Source organism: Strongylocentrotus purpuratus, unplaced genomic scaffold, assembly GCF_000002235.5.
Source record: "Strongylocentrotus purpuratus isolate Spur 01 unplaced genomic scaffold, Spur_5.0 spur5_scaffold_18, whole genome shotgun sequence".
In the NCBI taxonomy this organism is placed as follows: domain Eukaryota; kingdom Metazoa; phylum Echinodermata; class Echinoidea; order Camarodonta; family Strongylocentrotidae; genus Strongylocentrotus; species Strongylocentrotus purpuratus.
This window is the reverse complement of record NW_022145603.1, coordinates 32,209,653-32,227,444: the sequence shown is the minus strand read 5'-3', so window position 1 is coordinate 32,227,444 and position 17,792 is coordinate 32,209,653. Positions and strand designations below refer to the sequence as shown.

Below are 17,792 nucleotides of genomic sequence, written 5' to 3'. Positions count from 1 at the left end.
AAAGAACTATTTGATATTGGTGTATGGTATATAGAAGATTTGTTTGATGGACATCGGAAATTAATTGGTTTTAACAATTATTTTCCTTGGCGTTCAGTCGTATCTGCCATTCCGCAGCGGTTGAAAGCTCAGTGTATTGTGAGTCGGCATCTATTAAGACAGCTAGACCTTTTAATAAGTGTTTCAGTGAAAATGTCACTTTTTCATTTGTGATTTGTCTAGTAAGAATTTAGACGATTTTTCATGTATTAAGAAGTTTTCTTATTTTCCTTTGAGAAGATCACATGTGTTTCTTTAAGGACACCTTAGAATATCTGGGACCGGTACGTGGCAAAAGTAAGTCACGGCTAAGTTCAGAGCCACATCATCAAGTCAGAGAACGGACGTGTTTGTCCACCATTTTTGATGTAACAGTTTTGTCACAAATGTCTCCGCGAGGGGTAATTTGTGTTCCACGGTTTCGAGTAGATCCTGCCAAAGATGTACGTATTAATTATCAATTGGTTCAGAGGCAATTAAGCAAATATATAATGTAGAAATGTAGAGTTAAATGAAATGTAACTAACGAGCGTGGAATGTACGCAACTTGTATGGCCAGGTATGGCGAGAGTATTTTCGGTCAGTTAGGTTAATACCATATTTGTCTAAATATGTGTGTTGATGTGCTTGTATAAATAATGCATCAAATAATAGATTTATTTGGTGGCATTAACAGTAAGATTTGAGAAGTTTTTATTCTGGTTTTTGTTGTAAGAAACACTTCAATTTAGAAAGTGGGTAAATGAAACAGATGTTGGTTTTGTATCAATTTTACATCGATAGATGTTACAGTGTGAGAATATTTGGACTGAAGAGGTCATGATTGTATTTCTTTGATTGTAGTCGAAATATATAAGGACAGGTTTTTTGGAACAAATTAATAAACAGGCATTACTCAAGTTGAGATTAGAATGGATATTCAATCTTTATTGCAAATATTCATTTAACATTTAAAGTGAATTATAAGAAGTACATTTACATGAGAGCTATAGGTATGTTTACAATTGGTAAATACAAAAAGAGGATTTTGATGCAAAGTGGCAAACTAAGGATATACCTGTTTCACAAAGTCAATATTTAATGGTTTATTAAACAGAACGATGTATTGGTGATTAGCAATCGCAAGGCAATGATGCTAAGGATTTCTTCATCTTTTATTTTTCATACAGATTGAATAAACACTCGATTTATCGAGGACTATCCGATTCAACAGGACAAACTCGACTGAGCATTCCTTCTTTCCGTGATCCATCAATTCAATATCTCTAAAGCTGACCAGGGAACGGGAGAAGATGTCTGAGAAAGTAAAGAGGAGGACCGCCAAGGCCAAGCTCACAAGAAAGGAAAATGCAGTCCGCCTCCAGATAGATGAGAATCGTCCTTCATCAGAGGTGAGCGACATGTTTGTAGAGTACCAACAGGCGTACCACGAGCTTACAGGCATCCATGAAGTCTATGCAGCAACTATAGAAGACGATGCAACATTTGAGCAAGAAGAACAGTGGATGGAGAAATGTCAGAAAGATTTCTTAATGTTCCAGATGGATGTTAAGGACTATTTCCGTAAGGAGTCCCCAACTCCAGTGGTTGAAGTTCAGGACAGAAACAACCAAGCAGATCCAAACCCCCTACCTGATGACATTCATACATCCAGTGAAGTCAATCAGGCAAGCCCTCCTACGTAACATGTTAGACAGGTCAGTAGTTTCCAGCTGGAGGGACCCAAGCTACCTAAGTTCAATGGGGATGTGAGAGAGTATGGCATATTTAAATCAGATTTCAAACATCTGGTCGAGAGCAGGTACGGGAACAGGGATGCCATTTCGATTCTACGTACTTGTCTACAAGGACGTCCACTTGATCTGATTAGAGGTATTGGGGCTGATTATGAAGCAGCATGGGAGCATCTTGATTGCATATATGGAGATCCAAGGTTTGTGGCTGATGCAATAATGAACGATCTCCACAAATTCAAGCCTCTGAAAGAGAACGAAGATGGTCGTTTTTGTGATCTGGTACATATGGTGAGAAGAATTTACAACACGTTAAAGGAAATAGGCCGAGAGAATGATATGAACAACAGTAACATGTTGGCCATGATTGAACGGAAGATGAACCCAGATGACAGAAGAGTATGGTTCCGCTATCAAGAGATAGACAAAGATGAACAGCAATCAGCTGTTTCCCTGGAGATGCTGCTAAAGTGGATGAGCGGAGAGATGAAGGCCAGAATGAGAGCAAATGCTCCCCTAAGAAGTGACAGTCGTCATGCAGTAGGGCACATATGTCACAGACACCTCAGAGACAGCAATCAGAAGAAACTCTGCAACACCGTTGCTGGATATGCAAGACAGGAGACCATTGGGTGGACCAATGCAAAAAGTTCACATCAAAGACCGCACGAGAAAGGCTCCAGTTTGTTAAGGATCAACATGCATGTTTTAGCTGTTTGAAAAAAGCAGGGCGGAACCACTCAATGGCAACGTGTCGGAGGAGGCAGCAATGTCCGGAGATGAGGGATGGAAAGAGATGTAACTATTTCCATCATCCATTGTTGCATTTTGATTCTGAGGGTGCGAGTGGAAGAAGCACAGTTGGTGTTGCTGCAGTGGACAGTGGAGAAGCCATGCTGCCCTTGGTTACTGCAGATGTTGGGCACAGAGGGAACATTTTAAGGGGAAATGTTCTCCTGGACTCAGGTGCGCAAATAAGTTTAATAAGAGATGAGTTTGCTGCTGAGATGGGACTGGAGGGGATCTCGGCTACCATCACGGTAACCAAGATAGGCAGAGATGAGGAAACATTGACAACGAAGAAGTATAAAGTGCCCATTAGAGAGGTAAATAAAAGCAAAACAATAATGGTTACTGCATTAGGAATAGACTGCATAAGTGATGACGTAGCTGCGGTGAACCTGCCGGAGTTGGCCCAGAAGTTTCAACTGAGAGAAGAGGACTTGCAAAGAGGTAGTGGACCAGTTAATCTTCTAGTTGGAATAGACCATGCTAGACTGCATGCCGGAGAAGTTAGAGTAGTTGGCGGCTGTGCTGCTAGGAAGTCCGCTGTTGGATGGGTTGTATTTGGCACAACTCAGAGAGAAGCAGAGAACAGAACAAGAGTTCTTCATGTTAAGTTAGCAAGCCCAGTTGACTTTTTGGAAGATTTTTGGAAGATAGAGTCAGATGGTGTTAATCCTACCTCCTGCCAGTGCACACAGAGTGGGCTTACCAAACAGGAAGCTGAGGAAGAGAGGATTATCAGGGCGTCATCACGCAAAGTAGGAAGACAGTGGGAGATATCATATCCATGGGATAAAGATCCTGATCTCTTACCCAATAACAAGTTCTTAGCAGAGAAGATGCTCTTTGCTGCAGAAAGAAAACTCAGAAAGAATCCAGAGCATACAGAAGCCTACAAATCTAAGATACAAGAGATGACTGAGATGGGATTTGCTAAGAAGCTAGAGAAAGATGAAATGACAACGTACAAAGGACCGGTACATTACATCAGTCACCACGCAGTATTATCAGGCCAGACAACAAAAGCACACCTCTGAGAATTGTATTCAATTCATCTGCAATCTACAAAGGTCACTGCTTGAATGAGTACTGGAAGAAAGGGCCTGACTTACTGAACAACCTATTTGGAGTCCTCCTCAGGTTCAGAGAACACCCAGTGGCAATATGTGCAGATATTAGCAAGATGTATCACCGTATATTGATTCCCGAAAGAGATCAGCATGTACACAGATTTCTGTGGAGAGACATGAACCAGGAGAAAGAACCAGATGTGTATATGATGAAGGTGGTGACGTTTGGAGACAAACCAGCGGCAGCAATGGCGCAGATAGGTGTAAGACTGACGGCTGAAGAAGGTGAAGCCAAGTACCCAGAAGCAGCTGCAATCCTGAAAAGAAACATCTACATGGATGACATCTGCGATTCAGTAGAGACCGAAGATACAACAAAGAAACGTATCGCAGAGGTAGATGAACTGTTGGAGGCAGGAGGTTTCAAGGTTAAAGGTTGGCAATCAAACAAGCCACTTGATGGAGGCAACAAGCAGGAAAAGATGAAACTCTTAGAGGAGATTGCTGAAGAGAAGGTGATTGGTGTAGTATGGGAGAGACATAATGATACCTTCTCATACAAGGTCAAGCTACAAGAAACGGATAAAGAGACAGAAAAGCTGACTAAGAGAAAGATCTTGGGAAAAGTAGCAAGAATCTATGATCCTATTGGTTTTGCTGCGCCAATTATCATCAAGGCAAAGACTGGCTTACAGAAGCTGTGGCAGAGTGGTTATGACTGGGATGAGGAGTTACCTGATGGAGATGAATGGAGAGGATTATTCAGAGAAATGAGTAAGCTCAATGACATCAGTCTTGAGAGATGTCTGAAACCACAGAATGCCTAGGGGAGACCAGTCTTATGTATTTTCTGTGACGCTTCTGAGATTGCATATGGTGCATGCGCTTATCTGAGGTGGAAGACAGATGATGACAAGTATGAAGTGCGCTTCGTATCAGCCAAGTCGAAGGTCGCACCTCTTAAAGCGCTCACTATTCCTCGACTTGAACTGCTGGCAGGGGTACTAGCAGCTAGAATGCACGAAGCAATCAGCAATGAGATGAGGCTACAGGTGGAAAAGGTTGTTTTCTTCACTGATAGTATGATTGTGCTCCAGTGGATAAAGTCATCTGCCAGAACATACAAGGCATTTGTATCAAGCAGAGTAGGTGAAATCCAGACACTAACAAACCCAGCAGACTGGAAACACATCCCTGGTGAAGTCAATATAGCTGATAAGGTGTCACGAGGTATAGCTGTAGAGAGGCTGTCAGAAGAGTGGAAGGATGGGCCCATTTTTCTGCTCTCTGACGAGTCAGACTGGCCTACAGACAAGGCAGCAGTGAATTGCAAAGGTGACATAAGTGAGGAAAAGACAAAGTCCCAGTCAGTCTTCATAACAACAGAGACAGCAGAAGTGATAAATTGTAAGAGAACTTTGAGTTGGAGAAAGCTCCTGAGAACGACCGCATATGTATTCAGATTTATCCAAATCCTGAAGGCCAAGATACAGAAGGGACCCAAACCAGATGACAAAGTTACTCTAAGCCCAACAGAGTTAGATAGTGCAGAGAAGTACTGGGTAAAGAGAGCACAGATCAGTCTACTGCCCAGACTAGAGAAAGGAGAATTCAAGGTGCTCACTCCTTTTGTTGACGATGATGGTGTGATCAGAGTAGGTGGTAGAGTGGAAAACCTTGTGACGTCATACGAGTCGAAGCATCCAGCTCTACTTCCTGCCAGCCATCACATATCACTGATGATAATACGTAGCGCACATGAACTGGGACATCATGGTGTAGCAGCGACTACGGCCAAGACACGGAGAAAGTTTTGGATACTCCAAGGTTACCGACTAGCTAAGACGGTGAAACATCGATGCGTGACGTGCAGAGCTGCAGAGTGTAGAAGGGAAACGCAGATTATGGCGAATCTGCCTAGCTGTCGATTGGCACCATTCACCCGCCTTTCCATTATACGTCATGCGACTACTTTGGCCCATATTTAGTCAAGGTGGGTCGAAACAAGAAGGCCAAGCATTACGGCATCATCTTCACATGTTTGAATACCAGAGCCGTGTATCTGGAGATGGCAACAGACTGTTCAACGATGGAGTTTCTCCAAGCATTACGTAGATTCATTGCAGTGAGAGGGCAGCCTGCACAGTTTCTGAGCGACAACGGGACGCAGTTTGTTGGAGCGGAACGCGAGCTTCGCGAGATGGTTAGAGGATGGAGCGAGAGAGAGAGCTCAAAGATTTTTGTGCCGAGAAACGTGTAGTGTGGAAGTTTGTTACTCCAGGAGCGCCTCATCAGAATGGTTGTGCGGAAGCCATGGTGAAAAGTTGCAAGTTTGCTTTGAAAAGGGCAATAGGTGAGCAAGTGCTCACACCATTAGAGTTGTATACATGTTTCTTAGAGGTCGCAAATCTTGTGAATGAACGACCAATAGGACGCGTTGGTAATGATCCAGATGATGGAGGTTACCTCTGTCCGAATGATTTGTTGTTGGGGAGATCTTCGAGCAAGGTGCCTCACGGTCCATTCCGTGAGACCAGGAATCCCAGACATAGAGTAGAGTTTGTGCAGCAAATTGTGAACTCGTTTTGGAAGAGTTGGAACAGAGACGTGTTTCCATTACTTGTACCACGAAGAAAATGGAACACTGAGCGTAGAAACGTCCGTGTTGGAGACATCGCGATGTTGGCAGACGCAAATGCAGTGCGAGGGAAGTGGACTATAGCGAGGGTAGTTCAAGTGTATCCTGGGGTAGATGGTACAGTTAGGAATGTCAAAGTTAAAACTGTCTCAGGAGAGTATCGCAGGCCAGTTACAAAAATAGCGATAATATATCCAGCTGAAGGGTATGATGGCTAAAGACTAGACATTTGAACGAAATAGAGAAGCGGATAATTAGGCATTTTATGTAATGGGGTTTCAGTGAAAATGTTACTTTTTCATTTGTGATTTGTCTAGTAAGAATTTAGACGATTTTTCATGTATTAAGAAGTTTTCTTATTTTCCTTTGAGAAGATCACATGTGTTTCTTTAAGGACACCTTAGAATATCTGGGACCGGTACGTGGCAAAAGTAAGTCACGGCTAAGTTCAGAGCCACATCATCAAGTCAGAGAACGGACGTGTTTGTCCACCATTTTTGATGTAACAGTTTTGTCACAAATGTCTCCGCGAGGGGTAATTTGTGTTCCACGGTTTCGAGTAGATCCTGCCAAAGATGTACGTATTAATTATCAATTGGTTCAGAGGCAATTAAGCAAATATATAATGTAGAAATGTAGAGTTAAATGAAATGTAACTAACGAGCGTGGAATGTACGCAACTTGTATGGCCAGGTATGGCGAGAGTATTTTCGGTCAGTTAGGTTAATACCATATTTGTCTAAATATGTGTGTTGATGTGCTTGTATAAATAATGCATCAAATAATAGATTTATTTGGTGGCATTAACAGTAAGATTTGAGAAGTTTTTATTCTGGTTTTTGTTGTAAGAAACACTTCAATTTAGAAAGTGGGTAAATGAAACAGATGTTGGTTTTGTATCAATTTTACATCGATAGATGTTACAGTGTGAGAATATTTGGACTGAAGAGGTCATGATTGTATTTCTTTGATTGTAGTCGAAATATATAAGGACAGGTTTTTTGGAACAAATTAATAAACAGGCATTACTCAAGTTGAGATTAGAATGGATATTCAATCTTTATTGCAAATATTCATTTAACATTTAAAGTGAATTATAAGAAGTACATTTACATGAGAGCTATAGGTATGTTTACAATTGGTAAATACAAAAAGAGGATTTTGATGCAAAGTGGCAAACTAAGGATATACCTGTTTCACAAAGTCAATATTTAATGGTTTAACAGAACGATGTATTGGTGATTAGCAATCGCAAGGCAATGATGCTAAGGATTTCTTCATCTTTTATTTTTCATACAGATTGAATAAACACTCGATTTATCGAGGACTATCCGATTCAACAGGACAAACTCGACTGAGCATTCCTTCTTTCCGTGATCCAATAAGATTTCGTAATTTCGTAAAAATTAGACAAAAATGACAATAAGAGACAATGACATGTGGTTCCCGATGTAAACAAGAGCCAGAAACTATTGAACACCTGTTTGTAGAATTTTTATATACACGAGCTTACTCGAACGAATGTCTAAGATGGTGGCATACTAGATTTAATAAAGAAAATTTTAATTTGAAAGACGAGGAGACGAGGATTGCGGCAGAGCCGGCAGAGATCAAGCAGACACTGGCCATTTTCCTGGCGAAAGCGCCTCTTTTTGTTGGCAGAGAAGTCGGGTCGGCTCCGTTTTGAATATGTGACGGCCCCTCAAACTTTTCCATTAAAAAAAATGAAGTTAGAGTTCAGATAAAAATAAATAAAGTAATGTTGGGCAGTGGAAATGCTTTAGCGACCATAGTTTGGCTCCATTTGGGGGAATTTTCTTTTAGTAATAGTGACATTAATTGATTTGATGCTATTGTATTATTTATGCAAAATATTTTCATTCAGGAAGTTTCCCAATCTCGGAGTTGCTTTTAACTTTTCATGCTGAAAACGAGATTTGTCACTGTACACCATTTATTATATATGGCACAGTACAATGAGTAGCGTTAACAAAAAACGTTTTATTCATTAAAACATGGTATGAAAAAGGTATAGTTACATTATCTGTTCACCTTGACTGAAATGGCAATATTTATACCTCCTTTAATTTTTGAGACGAAGACAAGTTTGACTGTAATTTTGTGGATTTTATTTTGTGAAGATATCTATTCCCCAATCTGGAAATAAAATATCCCCAGATGTGAATTTATAGACTTTCATTTGGCTTTTTAAACTAGTCAACTTATAACAACGAGTACCTTCTTTCTTTAATAATTTAATGAAACGTCAGAGCATCCGCGCCTCGCGCGGGAAGGGGGAATCTCTCCCTCCCTGCACCCACCCCCTAGGAGGTGCTCACTACCGCCCCCCTAAATTAAAATCCTGCCTATATGCTTAAGAGGATAATAGCCCAGGTAGCAAGCCCATGTGGGACCCACATGGGTCCCATATTCTCTAAATGTTATCTTTATTGAGTGTGACTTGAAAAAATTAATAACTTGGAAGGGAGGGGGCCCAACCTGCCACACGCTTCTACCTCTTGGTTGCTTTGATCCATTGCCGAAAATATTTTTGCACCTATCATCCCCCCCCAAAAAAAAAAAAAAAAAAACGAGGATACAAATCGACACCCTTGATCTTGGCTACATCACATATCAAGCTGCTGTGCCCCAATCATTACTCCCTACTATACTATTACAACTACATGGAGACCCTAATGCAGAACACTTTGGCATAAAACGCACCCTCCGACCAGGGACGTGATAGAGAAGGACAGGAATCAAGCCGCTCTCCTTTGACCCCATGCTCCAAGCCGCCGAAAAGTTATGCGCTAATCTGCAACTGTTGACCAGGTGGTGAGATAAAAGAGCGCATGAAATTTCAGGATTTAGAATTCCTACATCAGAAAATGGTATCACTGCAACTGTTCGCTGTCCCTTCCAATGATTTCTCATCCATTGTTGAATGTGTAAAGAGTAGAACGAGCGAACACAAACTTGTGTACTTTCATCCTTTTTTAAACTTGAAAAATACAAAAAACACGCGAAAACACGCATTAGCAAACTTAATGTCATTGAAGATTGTAAATCATGGATCAAATAACGGGACATTAAAGCATGCAAAAATTAGCGCATCATCCTAAAATATTGAGTTTTTGACAGGATGTAATTTTTCTTTTACCAACTCTGGCACACAAATTAAAGGAAGGACGGAGTTCTAAATTTGAAAATTTGTTTGATGCACTATTCCCAATAAAATCCCCATATAAAGTTTTTGATTTACACTGAAATTTTGCCGGTAATTTAATATTTTGTAATAAATGTAAAACTGGTGCCTGGCTTCCGAAATTTCCCGCAGTGGAAGCGCGGTTCGGAGCATGGAACTTCAAAGCCAAGTGGAATGTTACACATCCCATTGTTACGCTTTAGAACTCAAGAATGCGTTTGAATAAATTACAAGAGTTTCGCCTCCTTTTCTTTCACCTCCCTGCTCCGACGAGCCAAAACATGCTTTGGGCCATTCATCCAAAGAGAAATCCGCAATTTATGTCAGACATGTGCTGCTTGTGAGTCGATCAGAGTTACTATCTCAAATATCAAGGTCCACTACACAACACCTCGACTATCCTCTCCAAATGTTGTTTGCAGACATTGCCGAACTACCTAATTTGTAAATTCTATAGACTCTGTGTCCTTATTCACAGTCAAATATGTTCTTCTGTTCATGTACATCTGCCCCACATGCCACATAAATTTTCTTCCTTTGTTCACTCTAACACCCATTTACAAGAAATCCCTCTCCCTCCTCTTCTGTCACCTGACCACGCTTCCTGCCATAACAGTCACATGACTGACTTCCTTTTTAATACTGATGAGGATGGTATTGTTATACTTAGTTGATACATATGTATGCGTATTGGAAAGAGCAGAGAATAAACTTAGAGCTTCTCAGCAGAGGGGCATTCTGAACCAGAGCTACCAAACAATAAATATCGCCTTCCCGCTTTCTCCTTTCTGTTGTGAAAAAGAACCCATGCGGGCCAATACAAGACTGAGCCCCACATTAATAATCATGGTTGTTCATAAAGTGTTATGAGACGGGTTAAAGTATCTAAGCAATCCGACTGGTCAATTGACTTTAGGTGGGCGTGCATTTATTTTTCCCATCGTACAAAAACATCTCCCATCAAAAATTGATAACCGATGCTCGATATCTGCCGATATTGCTTACGCGTAATTTAGCCAAATCTAATGTGTTGCAAAATTCTAATAATAATAATAATAATAACGTTAAAATATTCTAGGCCTAGATCTAAACATGTCTGTACCTCGTACTTGGCGTGTCATCCGTCGCAGATTCAGTCGTCTCTTCGGTTTTCAGCCTCTTTGCCTTTGGTTCCGAGTCTGAGGAGAAATGTCAACATATAAATAGAGATACATGTGTGAGGAATAATAAAAAATACAGGTTACGAAGTATGGCAGTTTAAAATTTGCCTCGGGCAAGATTAAGTCCTACAAATTCTTGACAAATTTGAATTTTGAAAGACTTTGTTAACTCTCACTATGCCGGTCATATATATGTGACAAACAAATAAGGTATTTTGAAACATACATTACTTCACCACGAAAAATATATATGGTGGTCAATTTATATCACTGCTTAGAGCATAACTCAAGTATTCTAGATATTTTTGGACAAATTTGCAAATGATGTGCAGGATCTTGAACAATAGTAAAGGAAAGAGAAATGATTCCCGTTTGGGGTATGAGAGGTCTAAGGCGATATGGGTTTCGTGTTTTTATGTCACTACGTTACAGTCCCTAATGAGAAGACAGCCCTTAGCAACGGATATTGACGTTTTGGTTCATATCAAAATGTCCACTTTAGAGCGCTATAACTTGTTGTTATAAAAGCAATGAACTTGGAATGTTGATGTGTCTTAGCAGTAATCTTCATAATATATCAAAAATGGAGATATCGAAATTTTTGCGCAATTCATATTATTGGAAAAGTTTGTTAAAATCATATTTTTTGCCCAAAATTGTTATGCAAATCATCACCAAACCTATTTAATGAGGTAGTATCGTATGAAAAACCTCACTCTCATTCATATGACACCTCACACATGGTGAAATGGGGTTCTGTTATTAAAGTAATCTTCATAATTTACAATAGTAGTTATACATGGCGGCCATTTTAAATAAATAAATGGTCGCCATTTCTTCCCAGCAGCATTTGTTCAAGGTAGTGCACCTAGAAATTGTGCAGGGAGGTGCCCTACACACGGTAATACCCAACGACCTTTTACAACAACCCATGTCTCAAAACCCCCAAAATTGTAATTTAGTCTGTAATTTATGCGTATTGCATATTTTATACCTTCTTCATAAACGACATTATCAGTAACGATTCATTGATGCCATCGCGGTGGACGCCCATGTACACAGAAAATAGGTATAAATTACCCTTTGGTCTAATTTTCATGTGGTCTAATATATAGATTGGACGAAGACATGGTCATTTTACCAATTAGTGACATACAAGCGGCTATTGGCACTGCCGGTAAATTGAAAAGCATGGTGATTGGCCGAAACGTTGATTGACCATGTATAGCGGCTTTATCGGATTTACCCATGTAAACTGGTTATAGGCTAAATGAAGTTGGACGAACCGGGTATTGGACCAAGTGGCATTTGATCATACAGCAATACAATAATTTATTTTGATTGAAATTATTTCAATTATAGGATCAGGAAAATGTGCTGAATATAGTTCTACTGACAATCTGGGTACGGTTGGGTAAAAAAATTCATCATTAAAAAATAATGAATAAATAAAATTACATCGAATTAATTTAAGTGGGTATCTTTCAACAAGTAAAGGATAACAAAACTTTAAACAAAAGTATTATTACTGTTCTGTCCCTACAAGTACATCGCTTTTTGACATGAAATTAAAAAAAATGTTAAAATGCGAATCATACCTTTAGAGGATGCTTCTTTCATCTGTTCTTGTTCACTCGCGAGATACTGAACTACATCAAGATGACCATGGCGTGATGCAACAATAAGTGGGGTTTTACCATCATTATCGCCCCTCTCTATCTGTGCACCTTGACCAACGAGGAACTTAACTAGATCAAGTTGGCCTTTGCTTGATGCAGCATGAAGAGGTGTCTCACCATCATTATCAGCCCTATCTACCTCTGCTCCATGACTAACTAGGTGCTGAACTACATCAAGATGACCTGCGTGTGATGCATTATGAAGAGGAGTTTCACCATGAATATTACCCCTTTCTACCTGTGCTCCTTTACTAACAAGGTACTCAACTATGTTAATATGATCATTGAATGATGCAAAAATAAGTGGGGTGGTACCACTATTATTGCCCCTCTCTATCTGTGCACCTTGACCTACGAGGAACTTAACTACATCAAGTTGGCCATTCATCGATGCAGCATGAAGAGGTGTCTGACAATAATTGCCACTGTCTACATGTGCTCCTTGACTAACGAGGTAATGAACTACATCAAGATGACCTGCGTGTGATGCATTAATAAGCGGTGTCCATCCTTTATTATTACCCTTCTCTACCTGAGCTCCTTGACTAACGAGGTACTTAACGATGTCAATGTGACCTCCTTCTGATGCAAAATGAAGAGGAGTTGCACCACCATCATTGCCACTGGCTACATGTGCTCCTTGACTAACGAGGTAATGAACTACATCAAGATGACCTGCGTGTGATGCATTAATAAGCGGTGTCCAACCTTCATTATTACCCTTCTCTACCTGAGCTCCTTGACTAACGAGGTACTTAACGATGTCAATGTGACCTCCTTCTGATGCAGCATGAAGTGATGTCTCACCATCATTATCACCCATATCTACCTCTGCTCCATGACTAACTAGGTGCTGAACTACATCAAGATGACCTCCCTGTGATGCATTAAGAAGCGGTGTCCTACCATTATTATCACCCTTCTCTACCTGTGCACCTTGACCAACAAGGTACTTAACTACGTCAACATGACCGTCACGTGATGCTAAGAAAAGGGCCGTCTCACCATTTTCAGTAGGCTTATCAATCTGTGCTCCTTGACCAACGAGGTACTCAACTATATCGAAATGACCCTCAGAAGCTGCCTCGTGAAGGGCTTTATCGACCTCAGTAAGATTATTTGCTGCTCTTTCAGCCATGTTTTGCTATTGACCCAATTGTGAAACAAATCTTATGGATATTTCTTCTTTCTACACCTAATATATCGTGTTGATCAATCAAGTCACATTTGTATTCTGTATATCGTTCTTAAAAGAGACTAAATACGTCAATGAATTTACCCGCTCTACAGTCAGAGAGGAATATATCGATCTCTGTTACCCTGCAGGTTTAAGCTATTCGTAGCCTACTAATGACCATGCATTGGAAACTACGGCAGAGAAATGATTCGAATTTGATAAAGCAATACTTGCCAGCATAATTCCAATTCTATAATTAAAGAATCCGTCTCGGAAAAACCTGGCGCTGTCAGTACAAGTGTGAAATCTTCACTTTATTTGTCTGATTTCCTTCACATAAACCGACGTGCTCCGGTCAATCCAAACATAACACCACAATCTATTGATTCAAGATTATCGAATCAGTTCACAAATCAATTCATCAAATTTTTCCACGATAACACGTTGGATTTTTTTTTTTTTTAATGTAGCTCTTTGCTCTTTATCCGAAGAATTTACCAAGTGTTTGATGGCATATTACACAAGGGTAAGAGCTAAATAATTCATTTTTGTGTGCGTACAGTTTCCCGATTAAACTAACCGATGGAACAGTCATGGATAAAATGGCGGATTCTGTTGTGAGTAACGAGCGTTGTTTGGCAGAACGTCATCATGATAGTACGTCACCGTGACCTGACCTAGGCTTCGATGGAACGTAATGCAAATAAACATGAAAAGAGAATATATGCATGGCTGACTATTTAGAATGAGCCGAAACCAGCTAGTCGCATGCAGTCAGTACGCCGCTGCACGAAAACCGCCCGTATTTATCGTAGTCGTATGCAAGCCCAGCGGTCAATATGAATACCTAATGAGCACACGAGCTTGAAAACACCGACTTGTTTCCACCCACATAAAATAGTATCTTGTTAATCATTTAGCATGAACGATATGTCAAATTGAAGACAAGAAACTGCTCTTTCATTCATCTGAATTAGAAATAAACTGGACTCCATTACCTTATGAAATATTTCCTGTCAAGTACAAGCTTATCTTTTCCGTATTTTCATCTAGTTTATGATGAAAGTGAATGCCTAAAAAACGTATAAAACGAGTAGGAACCTCATCAATCTTTATATTTTTGGAGATTTTAGACATCATTCTTTGTATGGTGTAGAGATCAGATTATTTGATGATTCGAACGGGTCAAGTTCACGGTTTTTAAAAATAGTTCCACATTAAGAAGATACATGAATACGAAGATTTCCGATCATCTACCGAACGATCATTCGTCAAAGGTGAACGAACTTGTGACTTCGCGGTTTGTTTTCTAGGCACGAATAATGGCGTTATTTCAACATTTTAACCCCATTTCATGTAATTATCTTGGTATTTATCGATTACTAAAATTGACTATGGGCAGTGATACGTTTGATTTTGGAAAATTTAGTGTTCGTTTCAAGAAATTTCAATTTGAAGAATAGTATGTGCCCACCCATACAAATTTGTGTAACGAAATTATACGACTTCACCGATGTCTCAATCAGCGAGTTCAGCTGTGTGGGTAGGCGATTTTGAGCAAAATGCAATTGTCATCGAATTTATCACCTGAAGAAAAAAAAATCAAAATAAATCCCATTATTATTCACGGTTATTAGTGGTATGGTGAAGTTCACAGTTGATAGTACATAGACCTAGTTGCCGCATATTAAAGTCCAATATCTCTCTGCTTAATTGTTGTTTTTTCTTCCCAAGAAATGATATGTGAACATGTCGGTGTCCAATGCAGTGATTGACACTACACACAAATAAATAAGTTAAAAATACACGGGGGCAATTTTCCCTTCAAACCTTTGAAATTCGGAGGGCAAAGAAATATTCAGGTAATTCTGTTGAAGGCACACTGAAGTCACTCATGAATTTGGTCCTGCAAAGGGTTGAGATTGACATTCCCGTTAACAAAGTAACGCCTTCAATATTAAAAGAAACACAGTCCTCTGATCAGTCATACAGTTCACGCATAAACACAACCAGGATGTTTCTTTTGAACAATTTTTTTTCATTTTTTATTTCTCTTTGAATACAAGAGACAACTTGGCAAGGTTAAAACATACATGTGTTGGCAGAAATTAGTCCAGCTGGGACACACACACAAAGTACTGGCTAGTGTAAGGCACTAATGCACAGAAAATACAAAAATCCTAAGTTACAATGAATAATGTTATAACATGAATAACTTAAGTTGCTCAAGTATGTACATGCTACATTCTGCAATAATATATATTAGAAGACTGTACAAGGAATACGGTAAGTGTGCAACATAAACTATTATAACAAAAAAGAATATAATATGTAATACAAACAAAATGGAGCATTAAATCAGATAAAGAGTATTGTGCATAATACTGGTTTGCATTCATACATGTGATGTATACATACTGGTAAGTTGTTTACTATACTTAGCAATAACTCTATATTTAGCAAAAGAAAGAAATGCTGAAAGAACACAGGCTGTAAGGTGAACATGATCACTACCGGTAGTAGCAACATACATTGTCAAAGTTAAAATAAAGATAAAGGATAAGTTAAATATTCCAACTAAAGTGTTTCGCCTGTTTACGGAGAAATTCATTTCCGTTATTGACATTTTGGAACTGCATGTTTACCTCTGAAGGTGAACTAAACTGTGAGGAAAAGGATGGTCTATCAGGCACATCTTGGGCACTATTCTTGTCAATTTGTAATGATCTCAATTTAGAAACTGAAATATGCCATGAACGTATAACATAATCACGAGACATCTCTGCACTGTAAAAAAAAATGTTCCCCTCCTACCAGCATCTCTATGTACAATCAAAAGCTCACCGAACTGGTGTATAATCTTATCCTTTACAAATATTGGACTTTTATTTACACGGTCATACTGCAGCGCATCACAACATCTTTTTGAGACAAGATCAGAAAAATATTCATAAACAGTTATGAATAAAAAATAACCATCCTCAAGACACAGCCTACGTATATACAAATAAACATTTAGAATTTTGAGTAACAAGTCTTCGTCCGAATCTGATGCAAGCACACGACTCTGATGCGAACTTTCAATACTTCTAAGTGACATTTTATTAGCACTACTTTTCTTTATACAATACATGTAGCATGGTCTACATATATGATGACCTTGTGTTCCTGAAAAGTCTTTATTTATATCACACAATCTTTTCAATTCACTTTCAGGAATATCTTTACAGGTATATGTTTTGTCATTAGAAGTCAATAATGCTTCACAAACAGAACAGGAACGAAAACTTCTAGATTGCTCAAAATGTGCCAATTCAAATCTATGTTTCATGCATAAAGGTAAAGTAGGTGGAAGTGAAGTGCATTCTACAGAAAATGCAGCATTGAATTATTCTAATTCACATTCACGATCTCTTAATGAGTTATTAAAACAACGGTCATAATGGAACAGAAAACAAATGTGTTTTACGTGTCTTTTGTGGAGTTTATTTTGGGTTTTTCAATTTTCTAACATATTTTGTTCTGCAACCACTACAAATACAGTCTGTCATTTAGATATCGGTATTACGTTCCGTAATGATAGCTACAAGGGCATTAAGCCCCAGTCCCATATAAAGCCGGACCAGCACGGACGAGCACGGACCACTCCGGACCATCCCGGACCATGGTCTGGGGTGATCCGGGATGGTCCGGGATGTTTTGTTCAAAAAAAGTGTGATGCTTTAAAAGCTACAGTCCCATATATGTCCCGGACCGTCCCGGACCATCCCGGACCTCATCCGGGGTGATCCGGGATTCGGTCCGTGTTGACACCGTGTTGGCACCGGGGTGGTCCTGGATGGTCCTGGATGGTCCTGGATGGTCCTGGGCGGTCAATAACTCACTCCCGGACTGCCACGGATCAACACGGACCGCCCCGGCGCCACTACGGATGACCCCGGACCCAGCACGGTGGCTACACGGATCACCCCGGATCAAACTATTGTCCCGGACCGTCCCGGACCACCCCGGCAGTTTTTGACCGTCAAAAACATCCGGGGTCGACTCCCGGACCGCCCAGGACCATCCAGGACCATCCAGGACCACCCCGGTGCCAACACGGTGTCAACACGGACCGAATCCCGGATCACCCCGGATGGGGTCCGGGATGGTCCGGGACGGTCCGGGACGTATATGGGACTGTAGCTTTAGATTTCATAGTACATAAATGATAATATTGAGGTGATGATTTATTGCAAGATTTACAAAGTCAACATGAAACTTTCAGGCAAGGAGCCAACTTATGAATAAATGGTAACTTTATTG

The 17,792-nt window shown here is 40.0% G+C and overlaps 1 protein-coding gene across 1 annotated transcript in view; it reads right to left on the bottom strand.

The window, feature by feature from the left end:
* The window catches only part of LOC593992 (ankyrin repeat and KH domain-containing protein mask-like), a 40,754-nt gene extending 27,271 nt beyond the window's left edge, over positions 1-13,483 (bottom strand). The window contains exons 1-2 of the mRNA XM_030988942.1: positions 12,230-13,483; positions 10,574-10,649 (exon numbers count right to left, since the gene is read on the bottom strand). Of these exons, the coding sequence (XP_030844802.1) occupies positions 10,574-10,649; positions 12,230-13,448 (1,295 nt within the window). The 5' untranslated portion in view covers positions 13,449-13,483. The remainder of the gene's footprint in view (positions 1-10,573; positions 10,650-12,229) is intronic.
* Between the last annotated feature and the right edge of the window lie 4,309 nt (positions 13,484-17,792).